Source organism: Trypanosoma theileri, assembly GCF_002087225.1.
Source record: "Trypanosoma theileri isolate Edinburgh chromosome Unknown TM35_Tth_13_V1, whole genome shotgun sequence".
Classification (NCBI taxonomy): Eukaryota; Euglenozoa; class Kinetoplastea; order Trypanosomatida; family Trypanosomatidae; genus Trypanosoma; species Trypanosoma theileri.
The window spans coordinates 82,096-99,657 of record NW_021639855.1 but is presented as its reverse complement, the minus strand read 5'-3'; the positions used below and the strand labels follow the sequence as shown (position 1 = coordinate 99,657).

At 37.5% G+C, this 17,562-nt stretch overlaps 7 protein-coding genes across 7 annotated transcripts; all 7 read left to right on the top strand.

The window, feature by feature from the left end:
* Positions 1-198: 198 nt before the first annotated feature.
* On the top strand, positions 199-771 carry TM35_000131460 (uncharacterized protein; the record flags this gene model as incomplete). Its single annotated transcript, XM_029025362.1, has 1 exon — positions 199-771. The coding sequence occupies one exon, from the start codon at positions 199-201 to the stop codon at positions 769-771; it is 573 nt and encodes a 190-aa protein (XP_028883208.1).
* Positions 772-1,054: 283 nt separating this feature from the next.
* Positions 1,055-2,170, top strand: TM35_000131450 (PhnP protein; the record flags this gene model as incomplete). The annotated part of the gene is made up of 1 exon (XM_029025361.1): positions 1,055-2,170. The coding sequence occupies one exon, from the start codon at positions 1,055-1,057 to the stop codon at positions 2,168-2,170; it is 1,116 nt and encodes a 371-aa protein (XP_028883207.1).
* Positions 2,171-2,705: 535 nt separating this feature from the next.
* TM35_000131440 (DNA polymerase zeta catalytic subunit) lies at positions 2,706-8,771 on the top strand (the record flags this gene model as incomplete). The annotated part of the gene is made up of 1 exon (XM_029025360.1): positions 2,706-8,771. One exon carries the CDS (start codon positions 2,706-2,708, stop codon positions 8,769-8,771), a length of 6,066 nt encoding a protein of 2,021 aa, XP_028883206.1.
* A 397-nt stretch (positions 8,772-9,168) lies between these two features.
* TM35_000131430 (uncharacterized protein) lies at positions 9,169-11,274 on the top strand (the record flags this gene model as incomplete). Its single annotated transcript, XM_029025359.1, has 1 exon — positions 9,169-11,274. One exon carries the CDS (start codon positions 9,169-9,171, stop codon positions 11,272-11,274), a length of 2,106 nt encoding a protein of 701 aa, XP_028883205.1.
* Positions 11,275-11,698: 424 nt separating this feature from the next.
* Positions 11,699-13,765, top strand: TM35_000131420 (putative histone acetyltransferase-like protein; the record flags this gene model as incomplete). Its single annotated transcript, XM_029025358.1, has 1 exon — positions 11,699-13,765. The coding sequence occupies one exon, from the start codon at positions 11,699-11,701 to the stop codon at positions 13,763-13,765; it is 2,067 nt and encodes a 688-aa protein (XP_028883204.1).
* A 759-nt stretch (positions 13,766-14,524) lies between these two features.
* On the top strand, positions 14,525-15,805 carry TM35_000131410 (uncharacterized protein; the record flags this gene model as incomplete). Its single annotated transcript, XM_029025357.1, has 1 exon — positions 14,525-15,805. The coding sequence occupies one exon, from the start codon at positions 14,525-14,527 to the stop codon at positions 15,803-15,805; it is 1,281 nt and encodes a 426-aa protein (XP_028883203.1).
* A 227-nt stretch (positions 15,806-16,032) lies between these two features.
* On the top strand, positions 16,033-17,544 carry TM35_000131400 (mitochondrial carrier protein; the record flags this gene model as incomplete). The annotated part of the gene is made up of 1 exon (XM_029025356.1): positions 16,033-17,544. One exon carries the CDS (start codon positions 16,033-16,035, stop codon positions 17,542-17,544), a length of 1,512 nt encoding a protein of 503 aa, XP_028883202.1.
* Positions 17,545-17,562: the final 18 nt, after the last annotated feature.

The window sequence follows — 17,562 nt, the reverse complement described above, 5'->3', positions numbered from 1 at the left end:
TATTATTATTATTATTATTATTATTATTATTATTATTATTATTATTCTATACTATATATGGATAATGTGAATTAAAGTATTGATTCTCTAACGATCAATGTATAATAGGATTTTTTTTTTATCTTCTTTTATTATTATTATTTTTTATTTTTTTACTTGATTTTTTTTTTGTTTTTTTTCGAAAGTTTGGGAATCATCATGAGTACAATATCATTTCATACGCCTATTGAGAGTCAATGTGTTAGTAGTAATAATGATAGTAACAGTAAAAAGAATAATACGAAAGAGAACTTAATAATTCCTGTATCTATCTCTACACTGTTTGCAAACAAACTTGGACTTCGTAATCTATTATTACACTCTTCCTCTATTGATGGATTACACCAGAATAGTGATGAGAAGACACGCTGGTGGATCATTCCACCTTCTTTTCTCACAGACTGGTTTCACAATAGACACGGCACACTTCACGGGGGATTCGCTCTTGCGCTCTTAATTACATTCTGTAAACTTCACGTGGGATTATTATATGGAGAGGATAGTGATGTGATTAAGAAGGCAAGTGTGCAGTATTTACGTCCAGTGAATATTTCATCACCTCTTGCAGTGCGTACTTGTTTAGAAAATGTAGATAAGAATAAAGTGCGGGCAACTGTAGAACTATATACACAAGAAAAACAATCGAAGAAGTTCGTATTGGGTGCTTCATCTATGCTTTGTAGGGCTTTCATTACTATTGCGCGGGGTTCTTCAGTTCAATCGCATTTGTAGTGTGAATTTATTTTATTTTTTTTTTCATGTCTATATTTTCATATTCTTTTGCGATCAAATACATTTTTTCCCCTTTAAACATTCTCTATATTAAACTAAATTTCTGAGTATATATATATTAGAAACTCTTATTGCTTTTTTGTTTTTATTTTGCTACTATTCTTTCTATTCTTTCTCTCTCTTTCTCTCTTTATATATATATATATATATATATATATATATATATATATACATGATAATGTGATCTAGAGAGTAGGAAATTCATTAATTAATAGTTCTGGAAATGGAGTTTGTGCGTGCTGTCATTGTTGGTGCTGGTGCGAGTACTTCCACACCAATGTTGAGTTGTATTGCCTCCGGCACACCGTGTTCAAACTGCATGGATGCTCTCACCTATCAACCTAGTATTCTCCGCAATAGTAACAATGATGATAAGAGTTATATTAGTAAAAGTAGAAATCATCGTTTAAATCCATGCTTTCTACTACAACTACGACACCCAACAGATCATACTATTCATAATATATTAATAGATTGTGGAAAAACATTTCGTGAATCTGCTATTAAAGTATTTCCCTCATTTGGAGTTTCTGATCTCAGTGCTGTCTTGCTCACACATGATCATGCAGATGCTGTTTTTGGCTTAGATGATCTTCGTGAGTTTAATCGTCCAGATACACCACTGGAAGTGTTTGGCGATGAACGTACACTGCGATGTATGAAAAATGTCTATCCATATTTATTTCCAAAAGATGGTCCTGCTGTTGTTGGGGCTTGGAGAAAGAATAAAACTGGATTTATTGCCGCCATTAAATGGGATTCCTTTACACCATTAGAGAAATTAACTATACACATCCCATCAAGAGTGAGTCAAACCCCAAATGGGGATTCCACACCAGAGACAAAGACGCCTTCTATTGATACGAGTGAAGAGAATCATTCTACAAGTGTGGCCTGGTCTGTTGTGCCTATTCCTGTTCTCCACGGTAGAGATTATTATTCCAATGCCTTTCTTATTCCTTTACATTCCGCAAATGAAACTCCACGTTTATTATTATACGTATCGGATATTAGTGTAGTGGATGAGGCCTTCTTTAAAAATGTCGCACATGCAAAGACTTTACTTGGCGTGCCGGTCACTACACCAATTGAAGTTCTGGTGCTGGATATGTTATCGCATCATGTTTATTTCGCACATCTCAGTGTGGAGGCGGCTATTCAAGCAGCGCAGGAAATAAAAGCGAAAAAAACATTTTTTGTTGGAATGGCTCATTCACTTAATTACACGGCACTCACACAACATCTTGGTGAGTTGGGCTTTGGTGAAAGTATGGCCGTTGGATTTGATGGATGTGTGGTGGCGGATAACAGTGAAGGGGGGTTACACCCCAACTTGTAAATGTCTGGGATATATATATATATATATAAAGAAGAAAAAACATAAAAGAAGTAAAAAGAAAAAGAGCAAATGAATTTAAGAAAAGGAATGAGGTAGAGAAAGTTAATGACCAGCAAACGACAAAAGAAGGTAGAAGGTAGAAGTGTGAAATAAAACACATTTAAAAATAAAAGATAAAATTATCGTTTGACTGTTATTATTATTATTTTTTTTAGTTCGGCATGGGAAATAAATACTCTTATCAGGTAAAGAGTTTAAAAAAAAAAAAAAACAAGAGGAAATCAGAAGAAAAGGAAATCTGAAGATGTTCTTTTTTTTTCTTTTTTAATTATATTCTTTCATTTCTTTTTTCTTCTTTACTTAACTATTTATGCGTAATGGAAAAAAACACACACACACACATACACAATCTTTTCGAACTCTCCTAAAATAGAGAGAAGATATAAATATAAATATAGTCACAGAAAATAATAACAACCAAGAAAAAAGAAGAGGGGGGAAAAGGAATCCGATGCATTCTTATTTATTCTGAGAAATGAACTTATATGTAGTCTCTATTGAGTACTCAGTGGTGAAGCCTGATCCCTCACTTGGGGATGAGCAGATGTGTAATTTCTTCAACCGGGTTTCTAACCGGTGTCCATTACTGCACTTATTCGGTTATGTGTATACAAAGAGATATGAGAATCGATCATCACACCATCTCCACACCGCACGAACCCCATCATCTGCAGAAGAAGAAGAAGAAGAAGAAGAAGAAAGAAAGACATTAAGAGAGATGGATTACATTCAAGAACGTACAGTTTGTGTTCATGTACATGGTATTTATCCATACTTTATGGTATTACAACATGATAAGAGAGTTTCTGCGGTACAGTTTGGGGCTCAACTGGAAACTGTAGCGGCTGCCGTATTGGGAATAAATAATTTCCATACAAGTGATTTACCACAGTTATTACATCAGGTAGAAGTGGTAAAGCGAGTTCCTTTCTATGGTTATCATACAAGACCATTAAGACTCTTTAAAGTAAGTGTAATAGATCCTGCAATGATGGGAAAACTTGTACATCTTCTCTGCAGTACCACACTTGTTGGAGGAAGACAATGGGAATTATATGATGCCCATTCCCCTTTTCATTTTCAGTTTATGGTCGATTACGGTGTAAAGGGAATGGCTCCATTCTCTATTCCATCCTGTACTGTACGGGCACCTTTACCAACAGAGATGAATAATCCAATCACACAATCACAGTTTGGTATAAAGACAGTAATGCCAATAGGTGAACCACCACGTCTCACACGTGCAGAAGTAGAAATGGATATTTCTCTTCAAATGTTAAAAAGACGTGATAGTCCAATGGAGCCTGGGGAGAATCTTCTCTCTGTTAGACGAAGTGTGCAAAAGTATTTTGCAGAGTTTGGTGTAGATGATACTATTAGACGTGCAGCTGCCGCGACGAATATCTCTCTAGAGCAGCGTTATTATAATGTTTCTGATCTCCAACGAAGTGATCCTTCTGTTGCGGCAATGCGTCAACAGGCTCTTATGTATTTACAGGCTCGTGGGGTTGTTGTGAATTCAGATCTCCACACCGTTGATGGTATTATTATCGCTACCGGTACAAATAGTGATGGGAACTCTCCATCACAGGCACCATTACTAGATGTGGTCTTTTCTACACAGGATGAGAGAGATAATAATAATAATAATAATAATAATAATAATAATAATAATAATAATAATAATAATAGTATTAATACTACACCGTTAACGGCTACACCAAGTGTGGGTCTTACATTGAATATTATGCAGGGTTTTCAGATTGGTGGGGCGACGATAACACCACTTTCATTTTCATCATCTTCATCATCTTCACAGCTCTGCATTACACCGTGTTGTGAAGAAAAAGAGGAAATTGCAGCTGTTGAGATGTCACTGGCACACGAGTCTCCGTATTCATTACTACAGTCTGCCAAAGAAGAAGAAGAAGAAAACAATATATATAACGATAGAGATGAAATGAAAGAAGAGAGTGAATGTTTATTACTTTCAAACAGAAGTAGTAGTAGTAGTAGTAGTAGTAGTAGTAGTAATGATGCTGCTGCTCCTATCCGTAAAGTTTGTGTTAACGATAAAACCTTTACAGTTGGGGACTCTATTGTATTGTTTGGAGTCCAAATGGAGAGAGAAACAACACCGGGAGGAGTGCCGTTGTGTGCAAAGATCACAGGTGTAAACTCTCACACAGTGCGGCTGCGGTGGTATCTCACACTTCGGGAAACACATCTCGCAAACAGTCAATGTGAATTAGAGAGACGTGGACGGTGGTGGCATAGGCAAAGAAAGACAGACAATCACAATGAGAAGAAAGCTCTAATAGCAACAACAACAACAACACCAACAGTAATAATAACAGAAGAAACAGAGGAGGAATGGTTATTAGGGGATGTAGAGGATGATAATCCTATAGAGGTTTTACGTCATGCTAAACGGGTTGTAGTGGTACACAACTATAGGGATTATAATAAGAATTCTGTAATACTCTGCAGATATAATTATCATATCTCTGAACAACGTTTATCTATGATAGAGCCTAATGTGAATGGTGATATAATAGTGGCACTTCCAGCTGTACTCACATCGTCTGTTAAAGAGAGTGTAATGCCGGGTGTTGTAGATGAGGGAGAGGAATTACTCTTATCATCATCATCATCATCATCATCAATATCATTATTATCATCTTCTTCTGATTTGTGTTCTCATCTCAGTGTCTGTGAATCCTCTGTGAAAAGAGATGTGATGATCCCATCAACGTCTATAAAGGCAGAGAATACTCATCCCATTATCATACAGAGATCTGTGAGAAGAGTTATTCAACAAGTGGCCCAATCACAACTATCACTGTTACTCACTGGTACGAGTGTATCCCCACACGCCTCTACGCCTGTTGTGATGATGGGAAGAATGAATGGAAATACAAAAAACTCAGAAAGTTCTTCTTCTGTCGTCTGTATTAATCCACAAAGCCATAATCTTCTCTTGGAATGGAAAGAACAACACTGTCGTGTACAACCATCATACTTCACCGGTGATATTCCACGTAATTTTCAATGGATATATAATGAAGATACTCAAAGTGTGATGGTCTCTGCGGCGAGTTGGCCATTCACAACACCTATTCCATCTTCTTTATCTTCTCCTTCTATTGTAAAAACAACAACAACAATGGGAGTGAGATCAGGGATTGAAATAGATCGGTCCAATACAAGTACGACACGATCCTCCATCCCACTACTTTCACAAGTAGCCAATACAATGATCACACCATTAGCTCAACGACGGCCAGTAAACACGAAAGAAAAAAAGTGGAATCCACATCCATCATCCAATCGATCAAATTCACTTCATGGATCTATACATATGACGTGTTCTTTTCGTATAATGTGTGTAGAAGTTCTTATTCATCGTGAACGTGATGTCCAAGATGTGGCACAGGAAGAACTCCTTGCGGTAGCGCTTGGAAAGACAACTTCCACAGATGATACGATTGCCGTTCAACTCTTCTGTGTTTCTGGAATAACATCATCATCATCATCATCATCTTCGTCATCTACTGTAAAGGAGTCTTTACCGTTTAGTGGAGATGTGCGAGTGGTGTATGTATCTAGTGAGGTACATTTACTGCGGTGTGTACGGCGGGAATTACTGCAGTATGATCCTGATGTGATCTTATCATGGGATGGATTTAGATACGGGATTGGACTACTGGCATTGCGTTATCGTCTAGTACTGCAGCGTTCTCTCGCCCGGGATCTTTCCCGTCTGGTGAGTGATGTGAATAGAAGAGAAGGTGGAGGAGAAAAATCCATAAGAATGGATAAAAACAAAAGGAATACAGAATTATCTTCTTTCTGTTCTTCTTCTTCATCATCATCATCATCATTATCATTATCATTATCATCGGTTTCATCATGTGATAGTGCGTATTCAGCAGGAATGGAAGTAGACCCTGCTACTATTAATAATAATACTAATAATAATAATAATAATACTAGTAATAATAATAATAATAATAATAATAATAATAATAATAATAATAATAATAATAATAATAATAATAATACTAATACAACAGGGGATATGGTAAAACGAGTAACACGACGATTTGGCAGCAGTCTGCGTATTACTGGCCGTATTGTTATTGATCTTGGCAAACAATTACGTAAAGAACTACAACTTCCTTCTTACTCTCTACAAATGGTTCATCAAAAACTCTTTAACCGAAATTTACCCTACTTTACAGATATCGCATTATCTGAAATGTATTTACATGATAAGAATGAAATGCGACGTGTGGCCCTCTCTGTTCTCCTCACACGAACCGTCACTCCACACCGCATTGCTCAACATCTTCACTTCTACACACGCACAGCGGAGTTCTCACGGATGTATGGAATTCTTTTTCATGAAGTTCTCAGTCGTGGAAGTCAATACCGTGTGGAGGCCACTTTATATAGAATGGCTAAACCCATTGGATACACTATGCTCTCTCCATCACGAGAACAAGTACACCGTCAACCACGATTGCAGAGTATGCCACTTATATTACAACCACGTAGTGACTTTTATAAAGATGATCCTATAGTAGTATTAGACTTTCGAAGTCTCTATCCAAGTTTGATTATTGCATATAATCTTTGCTATTCCACTTGTCTTGGTACGGTAAGGAAATGTCGATATAGTCGTTTAGGCGTAATTCCTTCTTATAAACAAGCTGATCCATTATTACTTTCACAACTCACAGAGGATGAAATTGGGAAAAGTTTACAAAATCACATTACCTTTGCACCGAATGGTTGTATGTTTTTAAATCCAACCACTCGTGAAGGTGTACTTCCACAAATGCTACGGGCTTTATTGGAAACACGTTTAGAGGTTCAAGCAGCATTAAAGTATGTTGCCCAACCATGTGAAGATGTTTATATGCAACAAGTATTTCATGAACAACAAGCGGCTATTAAAATGCTTGCCAACACCACATATGGATATACCGCCGCCTCTTTTACAGGACGAATGCCTTGTGTAGATCTTGCAGATGCTATTGTGATGTTTGGACGACAAACATTAGAACGAGCCATGCGACTTATTAATGGTCATCCTTCATGGAAAGCTGAAGTGGTATATGGAGATACCGATTCTCTCTTTGTACGATTACCAGGTAGAACTAAAGAAGAGGCATTTGTAATTGGAGAAGAAATGGCAAAAGAGGTAACAAGAGTAAATCCATCACCTATTCAATTACAGTTTGAAAAAGTACTTTTTCCTTGTTTATTATTAGTGAAAAAACGATATGTGGGATATGCATACTTTAAACCAGATCAACAAGAACCACAATTCCTTTCAAAGGGAATTGAGACTATTCGTAGAGATCAATGTTTGGCAACTTCACGTTTAGCATCCTGTATGATTCAATCACTTTTTTCAGGTGCCTCAACGGAGACTCTACGAGAAATTTTCTATAAGGAAGTAAGTAAACTACAACGTGGAAGTTGTAATCCAGCAGATTGTATATTTCGTAAAGCCGTAAAACTTGGAAGTTATCGTCGAAAGGGTAATTTACCACTGGCAGCCCATCTTGCTATGCAGTTAATGGAGAAGGATATCACCTATACTCCTTATTGGGGTGAACGTATTCCATATCTTGTAGTCCAATCGATGGAATCTGTACAGTTGCGGGATCGGGTGGTTCACCCACAAGAATTATTGAAATTAGAAGAAAATGTAAAGATTGATACCGAGTATTATATTAAACGTCACATTATTCCTGTTTTAGATAGAATGTTGTATCTTATTGGGGTTAACTGTGCTAGTTGGTATGCGGCGATGCCGAAGAGACGTACATACCGTAGTTACTTTGAACTTGGTTTAATAGAGAAACCCCTGCTGAGTGGTTTAAAAAGAACACGATCACCTCATCATCCTCTTGTTGTGGATGTAGACAAAGAAGATGATGAAAATAATAATAATAATAATAATAATAATAATAAAATACATTTAAACCCAAGAGGTCATACATCTTTGTATGTAAAAAAACGAACATTAGATGCGTATTATCAGCAAACATTATGTGCTGTATGTCTTGAGAGCTCTGTTACTACAAACCCACCCGATCCACCAATTTGTATAGATTGTCTTCATAACCGTACGAAAAGTGTTATTCGTGTAATAACTCGCCGTCATTCTGTGGAGAGACGCTTACGACTAATTGAGAGAACGTGTTTACGTTGTATTGGATCATGTGGAGAAATAGGCGGTTTAAACTCTATTACTAATACTACTAATACTGCTGCTGGGGCTGTGGAAGATATAGAGGATATACATTTCGCTATTCCTCGCAGTCTTGCTAGTGTTACGACTACGGTTCTTCACCCCACGATGGAGAAGGAAGATGGTGAAAAGGATAATAATAATAATAATGAGGATGAATATATACCAGAAGGATGTGTATCTATTGATTGTCATCTTTCATTTGAGAAGCGACAACTTTTTCTTCTTTATTTGCAGCTTATGGTATTAGAGCAATATGTGACGAATTTGTAGTGACTCAATTGTTGTTCCCTAATAATAATAGTGATAATAATAATAATAATAATAATAATAATAATAATAATAATAATAGTGATTATAAATAATAACGATAGTTGAGATTTGCATGCGCCTTTTTTTTTCTGTTATATTTATACCTTTATAGATTTGCAATAAATGGAGAGAAGAAGTATATAATATGTTGCTATATATAGTTATAAAAAATATAATAACCATTATTATTATTATTATTTTGGTTCATATATTCTAAATTTCTCATTTCCTTTCTCTTTATGGATTTCTTTCCCCCTCTTCTTTCCATTTTTTTCTTTATTTCTTGACAATGAGTCTCTTTCCAAAAAAAAAAAAAAAAAACAAATAATAATAAAAGGGAAACAGAAGACATTACAGAATGAGACGATTTACTGTGAAGGTGATCCCACCACTCCACTGCCTCTCATCTGTTAATATGAGAAGAGGTACATCTACTACTACTAATACTAATAGTACTAATACTACTAATACTAATAGTACTATGGATAATACTAGTAGGGAACTGCAGATCTCTTCTACAGATGAGTTGTGTTCACCATTTCTCTCTTCGCTGTTGGATCCACCAGAGACTGTCGTGTTGGAGGATGCCGCTCGCACATACACGACCATGAATGTAGTAGACCCACCCGTGCGGTATAATCCAAATACTCCAAATGTGGATGCATCATCATTATCATCATCTTCATTACCATCCACAATGGTAGTGGAAAAGGATAAATATACAGAATACGATTCTGAGGAAGAAGAAGGAAAAATTACACTTGCCCATCGTAATGGTAAATTATGGTCTACATTTACTTCTTCTAATGGTAAAAATGAACCACCTGCATGGTTTCATAAACTTTGTGAAGATTTATATTACCGTCGAAACAGTGAAGATGAAATGGATACAACCGCCTCTATCAGCGATATTGAACCACAACAACATGTGAAAGATATGAATACGACTACCTCTAATTCTGAAAATGAGGATGATGGAAGTGTAGATCCATATTTATGGCTTCCATTTAATCTTTTAGATGTGGCTGAATATAAAGTAGGTCCTTATATATTTCCAAAAACCGCTACCTTTTCACATGAACAGCGTACTTTATTATGTAATGGTGATACTCGTAAAGAATATGTTCATTTTTGTAATACTTACGCTTTCCCAGATCGTTTACAGATTCCAACTTCTGTAGGAACTCAACCTGCTAAGTTATATATAGATCCACTTCAAACATCACCTGTGGTTTATATTCAACTTAGTGATGATTTTCCACCAGCGATGTGGTTACCTGTTAAAGGTACTGCTGCAGCGGTTCGTCGTGTATTGGCAGAATTTGCCTCCATGGCGGCATTACATCGTGATTGGCATCATGAAGGGTTTGAAGAACGTTTTGCTGCGGCTGCACGAGTATTGGAATTACAACGAATGCCATCAAAGGATAGTGATATTCTTCGTTTTATGGCTTATGAGGCACGGAATACACAATTTGTATTTGCCCCTATAAGGGAATTTCCTAATCAACAAGAATTCTTTCTTGGTGAACATGATGATCCTGAACGTTTAATCGAACATATGGATCTTTGTCCGTTTCTCTTTGCCATTCCACATATGCGAACAGTTGTGGATCTTCATGCGGAACATATGACTCCCACTATTGAAGGCCCTGGTGTGGCCACATCTCTTTACCGTTGTATTTTCTCCAAAGCCCTATTGTTTATACAAGTACAACTCTCTGCGGAAGTTAAACTCCCTCCACAAGACCCGGAGGCTTTTCGTTTTATGTGGAAAGATTCTCAAGTGATACCTAAAATGCATATCCCCGTATTTGTTCGTGTTATTTGGCCTGATAATGAACGAATGTGTGGAGGAGGTCAAATCATACGCCGTTTAAATCGTTATTTTAAAACAGAATTTGCTTCTGATATTCCAATTGATGCGGCCATGGCATTATTATATGTAATGCAATGGGCAAAGGAATTACCAAACTTCTTGGGCGTGCGTGGAATGCGAGATCGACTTGCGGCATTAGAAGCAGCGAGTGAATGTGCAGATCCACCGCAGCTTTATCCGGGTACACGTGAAATTCCCAATCCGGAGTATACAATAGCCGAACGTCTTGGAATGCATATACAGTATTTGGCTCAACTCGGGGATCCGGAGGTGTCTCTCACTATTCAACGATTACTTCCGGAGGCTTCTGCACCTGTACGTATGGGATGTGCAAAGGCAGCATTAATTGCAGGGGATAGAGAGTTGTTTCGACACATTGTGAGTAGTGAACCACCGGGTCGTATGCAAACATATATGACGAAACTTGTACGAAAGCGGAAATCACGGGATTTACTGGATGGAGAGCCACGATTACTGGAGGAACAGTATGAGTTTGCCGCTCCTTTGTGGACAAAGCGGGGTACACGTATTGATAAAAATACTCTGGAAGGTGCAGTGGATGCACAAGGAAGACTTAACGGGTAAACTGCTTTCATCTTTCTTTCTCTCTCTCTATCTCTCTGTATTTGGGTTATTATTATTATTATTATTATTATTATTATTATTATTATTATTATATCTCCCTTGTATTTTCTTTATATATCCTATTAGAAAAAAAACAGGAAGGTGTGTATGAAACTGGGGGAGAGAGAGAGATGATTGAGTGAAGAGGGGAAACATATGACTGCTGCCCTATTAAGGTATTTCACAGACTAATTTACTTTTTTTCTTCTTCTTATAAAAAAAAAAAAAAAAAGAATTATATGAAGTAAAATGAACAGATGCGTAATGTTTATATTTCTCTTTATTTGTTATAAATCTTCTTTTTCTTTTTTCTTTTTTATAATGTTAACATAAAGTACCGGTAGGGAACGGTTATTTTATTGAGTAATCATCTAGCTTTAGAGAGATGGCAACCAAACGTCTTCGAGAAGAGTGCGAAACTGATAATGGCCATGAGCAAAAGCCACGACAAGAAGAAGAAGAAGAAGAAGAAAAAGAACAACAACAAGAACAACCTCAGCAGGAAAGACAAGGAGAAAATAAACAAAATGAAAAAGAACAAGAACAAGAACAGAAGAATGGAACCAAACGATCTCTGCGAGAGGCACGCTTTGAAGGACGCGCCATGAATGAAGACTTCCATCAACAACTCGGTCCATATGAAAGACCAGACGAGGCGACAGATGTGGAGGATTTACTGCATGGACATGAAGACTTTGGGGATTTACCAGAAGACCGTCGCCGCGCATTATTGGAGTCTGTGCGTATATTAGCTCAGAAAGCCACAACATCAAAGAATAAGAATCAATTGGAACATTTACGCGTAAAGGCATCTCGTCTCGTTGGATTTAAAGATACAGCACGCAAATCGGAACTTATCGCGGCTTATCGCCATTTAGTTCGTGCTGGGGAATTGCAGGAATCACCGGCAATAGAAGATCTTCTCTTGCGTAAGCGTGGGAAATCTCATAGTGGTGTACTTGTGGTAACAGTCTTTATGGGACCTGGAGAGTTCTCCTGTCCAAAGGATTGTCACTATTGTCCAAATCAGCCTGGTATTGCCCGTTCTTATCTATTGAAGGAACCAGGCGTTTTACGAGGATATCGTAATGGATGGGATCCTATTAAGCAATTCTATGATCGTGCTAGTGCATTAGAAAATAATGGACATGTTGTTGATAAGATTGAGTTAATTATCCTTGGTGGAACCTTTTCATTTTATCCAAAGAAATATGCAGAAGAATTTTTTGCTGGATTTTTTTATGCTGCTAATACCTACTATGATTCCACCCCATTACGTCCTATAAAGACATTACAGGAAGAAATTACAATTAATGAAGATGCCCGTTGTCGTATTATTGGTGTTACTGTTGAGACTCGACCAGATTATATTAATATAACAGAGTTACGTCGTTTTCGTACACTTGGTGTTACTCGTGTACAACTTGGTATACAACATCTAGATGATGATATTTTAACCGTAGTTAATCGTGATTGTCCTACGGCTAAGACTATAGTAGCTATTAAACGTTTACTAGATGCAGGATTTAAAGTGGATGCCCATTGGATGCCTGATTTACCAGGAAGTAGTTATATAAAGGATCGTGAAATGTTTGAATATCTTTTTTCTACCGATAATGAAAATTTTCAGGTGGATCAATGGAAAGTTTACCCTACAGCTACAGTCCCGTATACAAAGATTGAGGAATGGTATCGAAATGGATTATATAAACCATATGCAGAAATAGATAATGGTAAATGGATGGTAGAACTACTTGTATATATTATGCAAAACTGTCCACATCGCATTAGACTTAATCGTATTATTCGTGATATTCCTACCACTTATATTATGGGAGGAGAACGACGATGTAATCTACGACAAGTCATTGAAGCTGAAATGAAATCAAAAGGTATTCAATGTAAAGATATCCGTGAACGAGAGTGTAAAGGCGCCTCTGTTGATCGTAATAATACAAAACTTTTTATAGATGAATTTCGGGCCAGTAATGGAACAGAATTTTACATCTCTGTAGAGAATGTAGAACGTACAATCCTTTACGGACATTTACGATTACGTTTACGTGATGACAGTAGTGTGAACAATTCTCTCTTTAAAGCCCTTGAGGGATGTGCGTTAATTCGTGAATTACACACATATGGACGACTTGTAGCGGTCTCTCGGCCTAATTCCGGTAATGAGGCTCAACACATGGGCGTTGGCACTCAATTAATGCGAGAGGCGGAGCGAATAGCGGCGGATCGTGGGTTTACTTCCATTGCTGTGATTGCGGGTGTTGGGGTTCGGCGATATTACGCTAAATTGGGATATGAACTGGAGGATACATATATGATTAAGCGAATTGCAGCGGATGGGGGAAATGCGATTACAGAGGAACAGGTGGAACAGGATGATGATAATGATAACGTTGGATTCTTCTCTAAACTAAAGGGATTGTTCTTTGGTAAGTGAAACCATTTATGAGAGAAAGAGAAAAAGAAAAAGAGAGAATATAAGAAAAAAAAAAAAAAACAAATAGTGGAGATGGAAGACTATTTCCCCTTTTTTTTTCGTTTTTTTTGGATTATATTTTAAATTTTTAATACTCTCTCTCTCTATATATATTACATCGCATCGCAACGTATGTTCATACTAATATAAATATAAATATATATTAGTTACGCATAAATGGGGGTGAAAGTATCGTTTCTTTCTACTCCCCTTTAAGTAAGTAAGACGAATAAAATACACACACACACAAAAAAAAAAAAAAAACGAACAGAAAGTTAATAAGATTGATACGATGGTGTAAAGAGGAATAGTGAGATAAACAAGAAAAACACAAAAAAAAAAAATAAAAGAAAACAGAGATGAATCTTTTCATTTTATGTATTGACAAACTAGCCTTGTACAAGATTCAAAAAAAAAAAAAAAAAACGAATTTACTATGGTTGCCAATATTTAATTATCTCTTTCCAACACACATACCTCCTATTTTGGTGTGTCTCTGTGCTTTAGGGGGTTATTATAGTTGTACTTATCTCTTTAATATATGTGTACCTTTTATATTCTTTGTTTCTATTTCTGTTCTTTTTTTTTTTCTTTTTAGAGAGAGTTACCTTGGTGTGTTGCGTTGAGAAGTGGCAACATAATATTAATAAACCGAGAAAGAAGAAAAAGAACTATTCTGTAAGAAAAGAAAAAAAAAGAAGAAGAGAAACATTTAGAATCATGAGACGCATAAGGATAACTGGGTTTAGTGCCCGCAATCACACGGCAGTAACACCGTCCTCATCCTCATCTTCTTCCTCTTCTTCTTTATTATTAACGTTCTCATCACCATGGATGTTTCTTTCATTGAGAGAGATTGGAACAGTCTCAGAGGCGAAACCTTCAAAGAAACGCAGTAGTTTCTTTCAAATGGGTGATATCTATAAACCTGGTAAGTTTACATCTAAAGATTTACCGAAAGGACCAACAGCATCTAATCAACCATGGGATCCTGTTTTTGCCCACTATGCGTTTAATAAAGCCACAGGCCCATTGCAAAGAAAACAGAACACTACTCCAGATGATCACCTTACAGTAGATGAACTTGATAAATGGATGGATGCCAAAGCCGCGGCTAAAGTGTTAGGAATTAAAGAGAGTGAGTTATCGACATTAACAGCACCACAGGTGGAGGAACGGTGGATAAAGATGTACGGTGAACGAACGAATGCGATGCAGCAGGAGGTTGTTATTGCAGCTGAAGTGTTATTAGAATACATTGACTCTTCTCTGCATAAGAAGAAAAGCAGACAATATTACCGACAATATATTGATAATGCACGTCAGGCAATTGATCATGAAACGGATTTACGTCGTAGAGATCACCGTCAAAAGTTTATTTATCTCTCCGCTATTGCCATTACCGTTGGCTGCACCATTGTTCTCTTTGTGGCTTTCTTCCGTAATATTATTACCCGCAAAGATGTAGAGAATATTGGAGCCAATGCGGTTTCTTATCTCTATATGGCCTTCACACAACCCACCAACCCAGAACCCGCACCGGACTACACTCTGCGGTATAGAGAAACCCCTACGGCCATGACGAGAGATCAACAAAGTGGATTGTATGGAGTAACAGATACCACACAAGTGCGAATCGCAACAGAAGTGGAGGAATACCGCCGACAGGAAGAGGTGGAGTTGCTGCGAATGCTCAATGATGAGAATGAACGTGCGGCTAAAGAGGCGAAGGAGCAGCGAGTGCGGGAGAGTCGAGTGCGGGTCTATCGTACGGATGACTTTGATGCCTCTGGGGAACTGAAAGAAAATAAAACAAATGGCGATGGAGAAGTAGACCCGGCAGCGGCGTTTTCTCAAATGTCGTTTAGACAATTTGCGGCCATGATGGCCTCACAGTTTGGGGGCGGATCGCGATTTCAACGGATTACGCAAGACAGTGTTCGGCGGGCGGAGGAGGTGGAGCAAATGCAGAAACGGATGGGAGGACGATCAAGTGAATGATAGGATTAACCAATAAGAGGAATATATATATATATATNTTTTCCTTGCTTTTTTTTTTTTTTTTTTTTTTTGGTTTGTTCTCACTCTTATGTATACTTCTCTTTACCTATCTTTCTTTCTTTTCTTTCTTTCTTATACTTTTCACATTACAGCCTTGCTACAGTCCTTTTATTTTTCCTCTTTTCTTTAGATATACATCATCATCATCATCATCAGTGGGAATAGGAATGGTAACATCAAATACTGGAGGGTTACTTCCTACTACCACTGACCCTTCTACAATCACAACAAGTAAAGATGATCGTGTTTGGTCTGAATTTAAAGAAGGCATGTGTGAACTGTTGAACAGTGAACGTTGCCTGGTCGTGGCGGCCGCCTCTCCGGATGAGGTCGTCTCTGTTTGCCGCTGTGTTGATGATGTGTGCGAAAAATTTCATAATCATCATAATAATCATAATAATAATAATCATAATAATAATAATAATAATAATAATAATAATAATAATAATAATGGAGATGATCATAGTCATAGTGAAGAAGAAAAGAGTGTAGAACTACTAGCTCTACGAAATGCCCCAAGAGTAACGTTCACCACAGAAGAGAATATATCCAAATTGGAGAAATGTACCGCCGTCTATGGCCGTGTGCCGGCGTTTATCGTGATGGAGATGGAACACGATCGCTTCTTTGTGCTAGACCTCCCAGACAAGAATAATAATAATAATAATAATAATAATAATAATAATAATAATAATAATAGTAATAATGGTGAGAAACAACATCAAGAAGGATCATCATCGGTGTTGCAATCCTCATCAACGCGATCGAAAGTACACAACTCCACTATAGCGCTGGCATCTACTTCAGCCACAGTCGTTGCAAAGTCGCTATTACACCCAATAGATACATTGAAATGTCGACTACAGTCCTCTAGCACTCGTGAGTGGAGTCGTTTCCGTAATGAGTACCGTGGAAAATGGGGACCACGATATCTCTACGGTGGACTTCCAATTAAATTAGTTTTTTATATCCCCTATCAGGCAATATATATGACGACCTATAGTAATATGAAAGATATATTGCGACCAGCGGATGTAAATCGAGAGAGTCGTGTTGCTTTTCTCACGCGAACCATTGCGGCTGCGAGTACGGCAGAGTTTGCGAGTTGTATTGTACGTGTACCGATGGAAACGGCAAAGATGCGAATTCAGGCAACAGTCGTGCCAAATACACAATGTGCGGTTCAACAAATATATCAACAAGGCATTCTATCCTCTGTTAGACTTGTGAAATCACAAACCTTTCTTCATGATATTCCTTATAGTGCTATTCAGTGGATTTTTTATGAAAGTCTTCGTCCATGGATGTTACATTTTGTAGGGAAACATCAATTAAATATTGAATCGAAGAAACATTCACGTCTTCGTGCGTATGTGCAGAATTTTCTCTGTACATTTCTCAGTGGTGGATTTAGTGGAATGATTGCCTCTACTATTACAGTGCCGCTGGATGCGATTCGAACTCGAGTTGTGGTCGCCACGGCAGCGAATCCACACGCGACGGTGCGGAGTGTAGTGAGAGATACGTACAGAGCTGGTGGGATTCCTCTCTTCTTCCGCGGTGCGTGTACGCGTGTGTTGTGGGTGACGACCAACATGGCTGTGTACTTCCCACTGTATGAGTTGTTTAAGGCCATGTTGATTGTGAGAGAGGAGGACGCTTCCAAGTCTACTGCGTGATATATATATATATATATA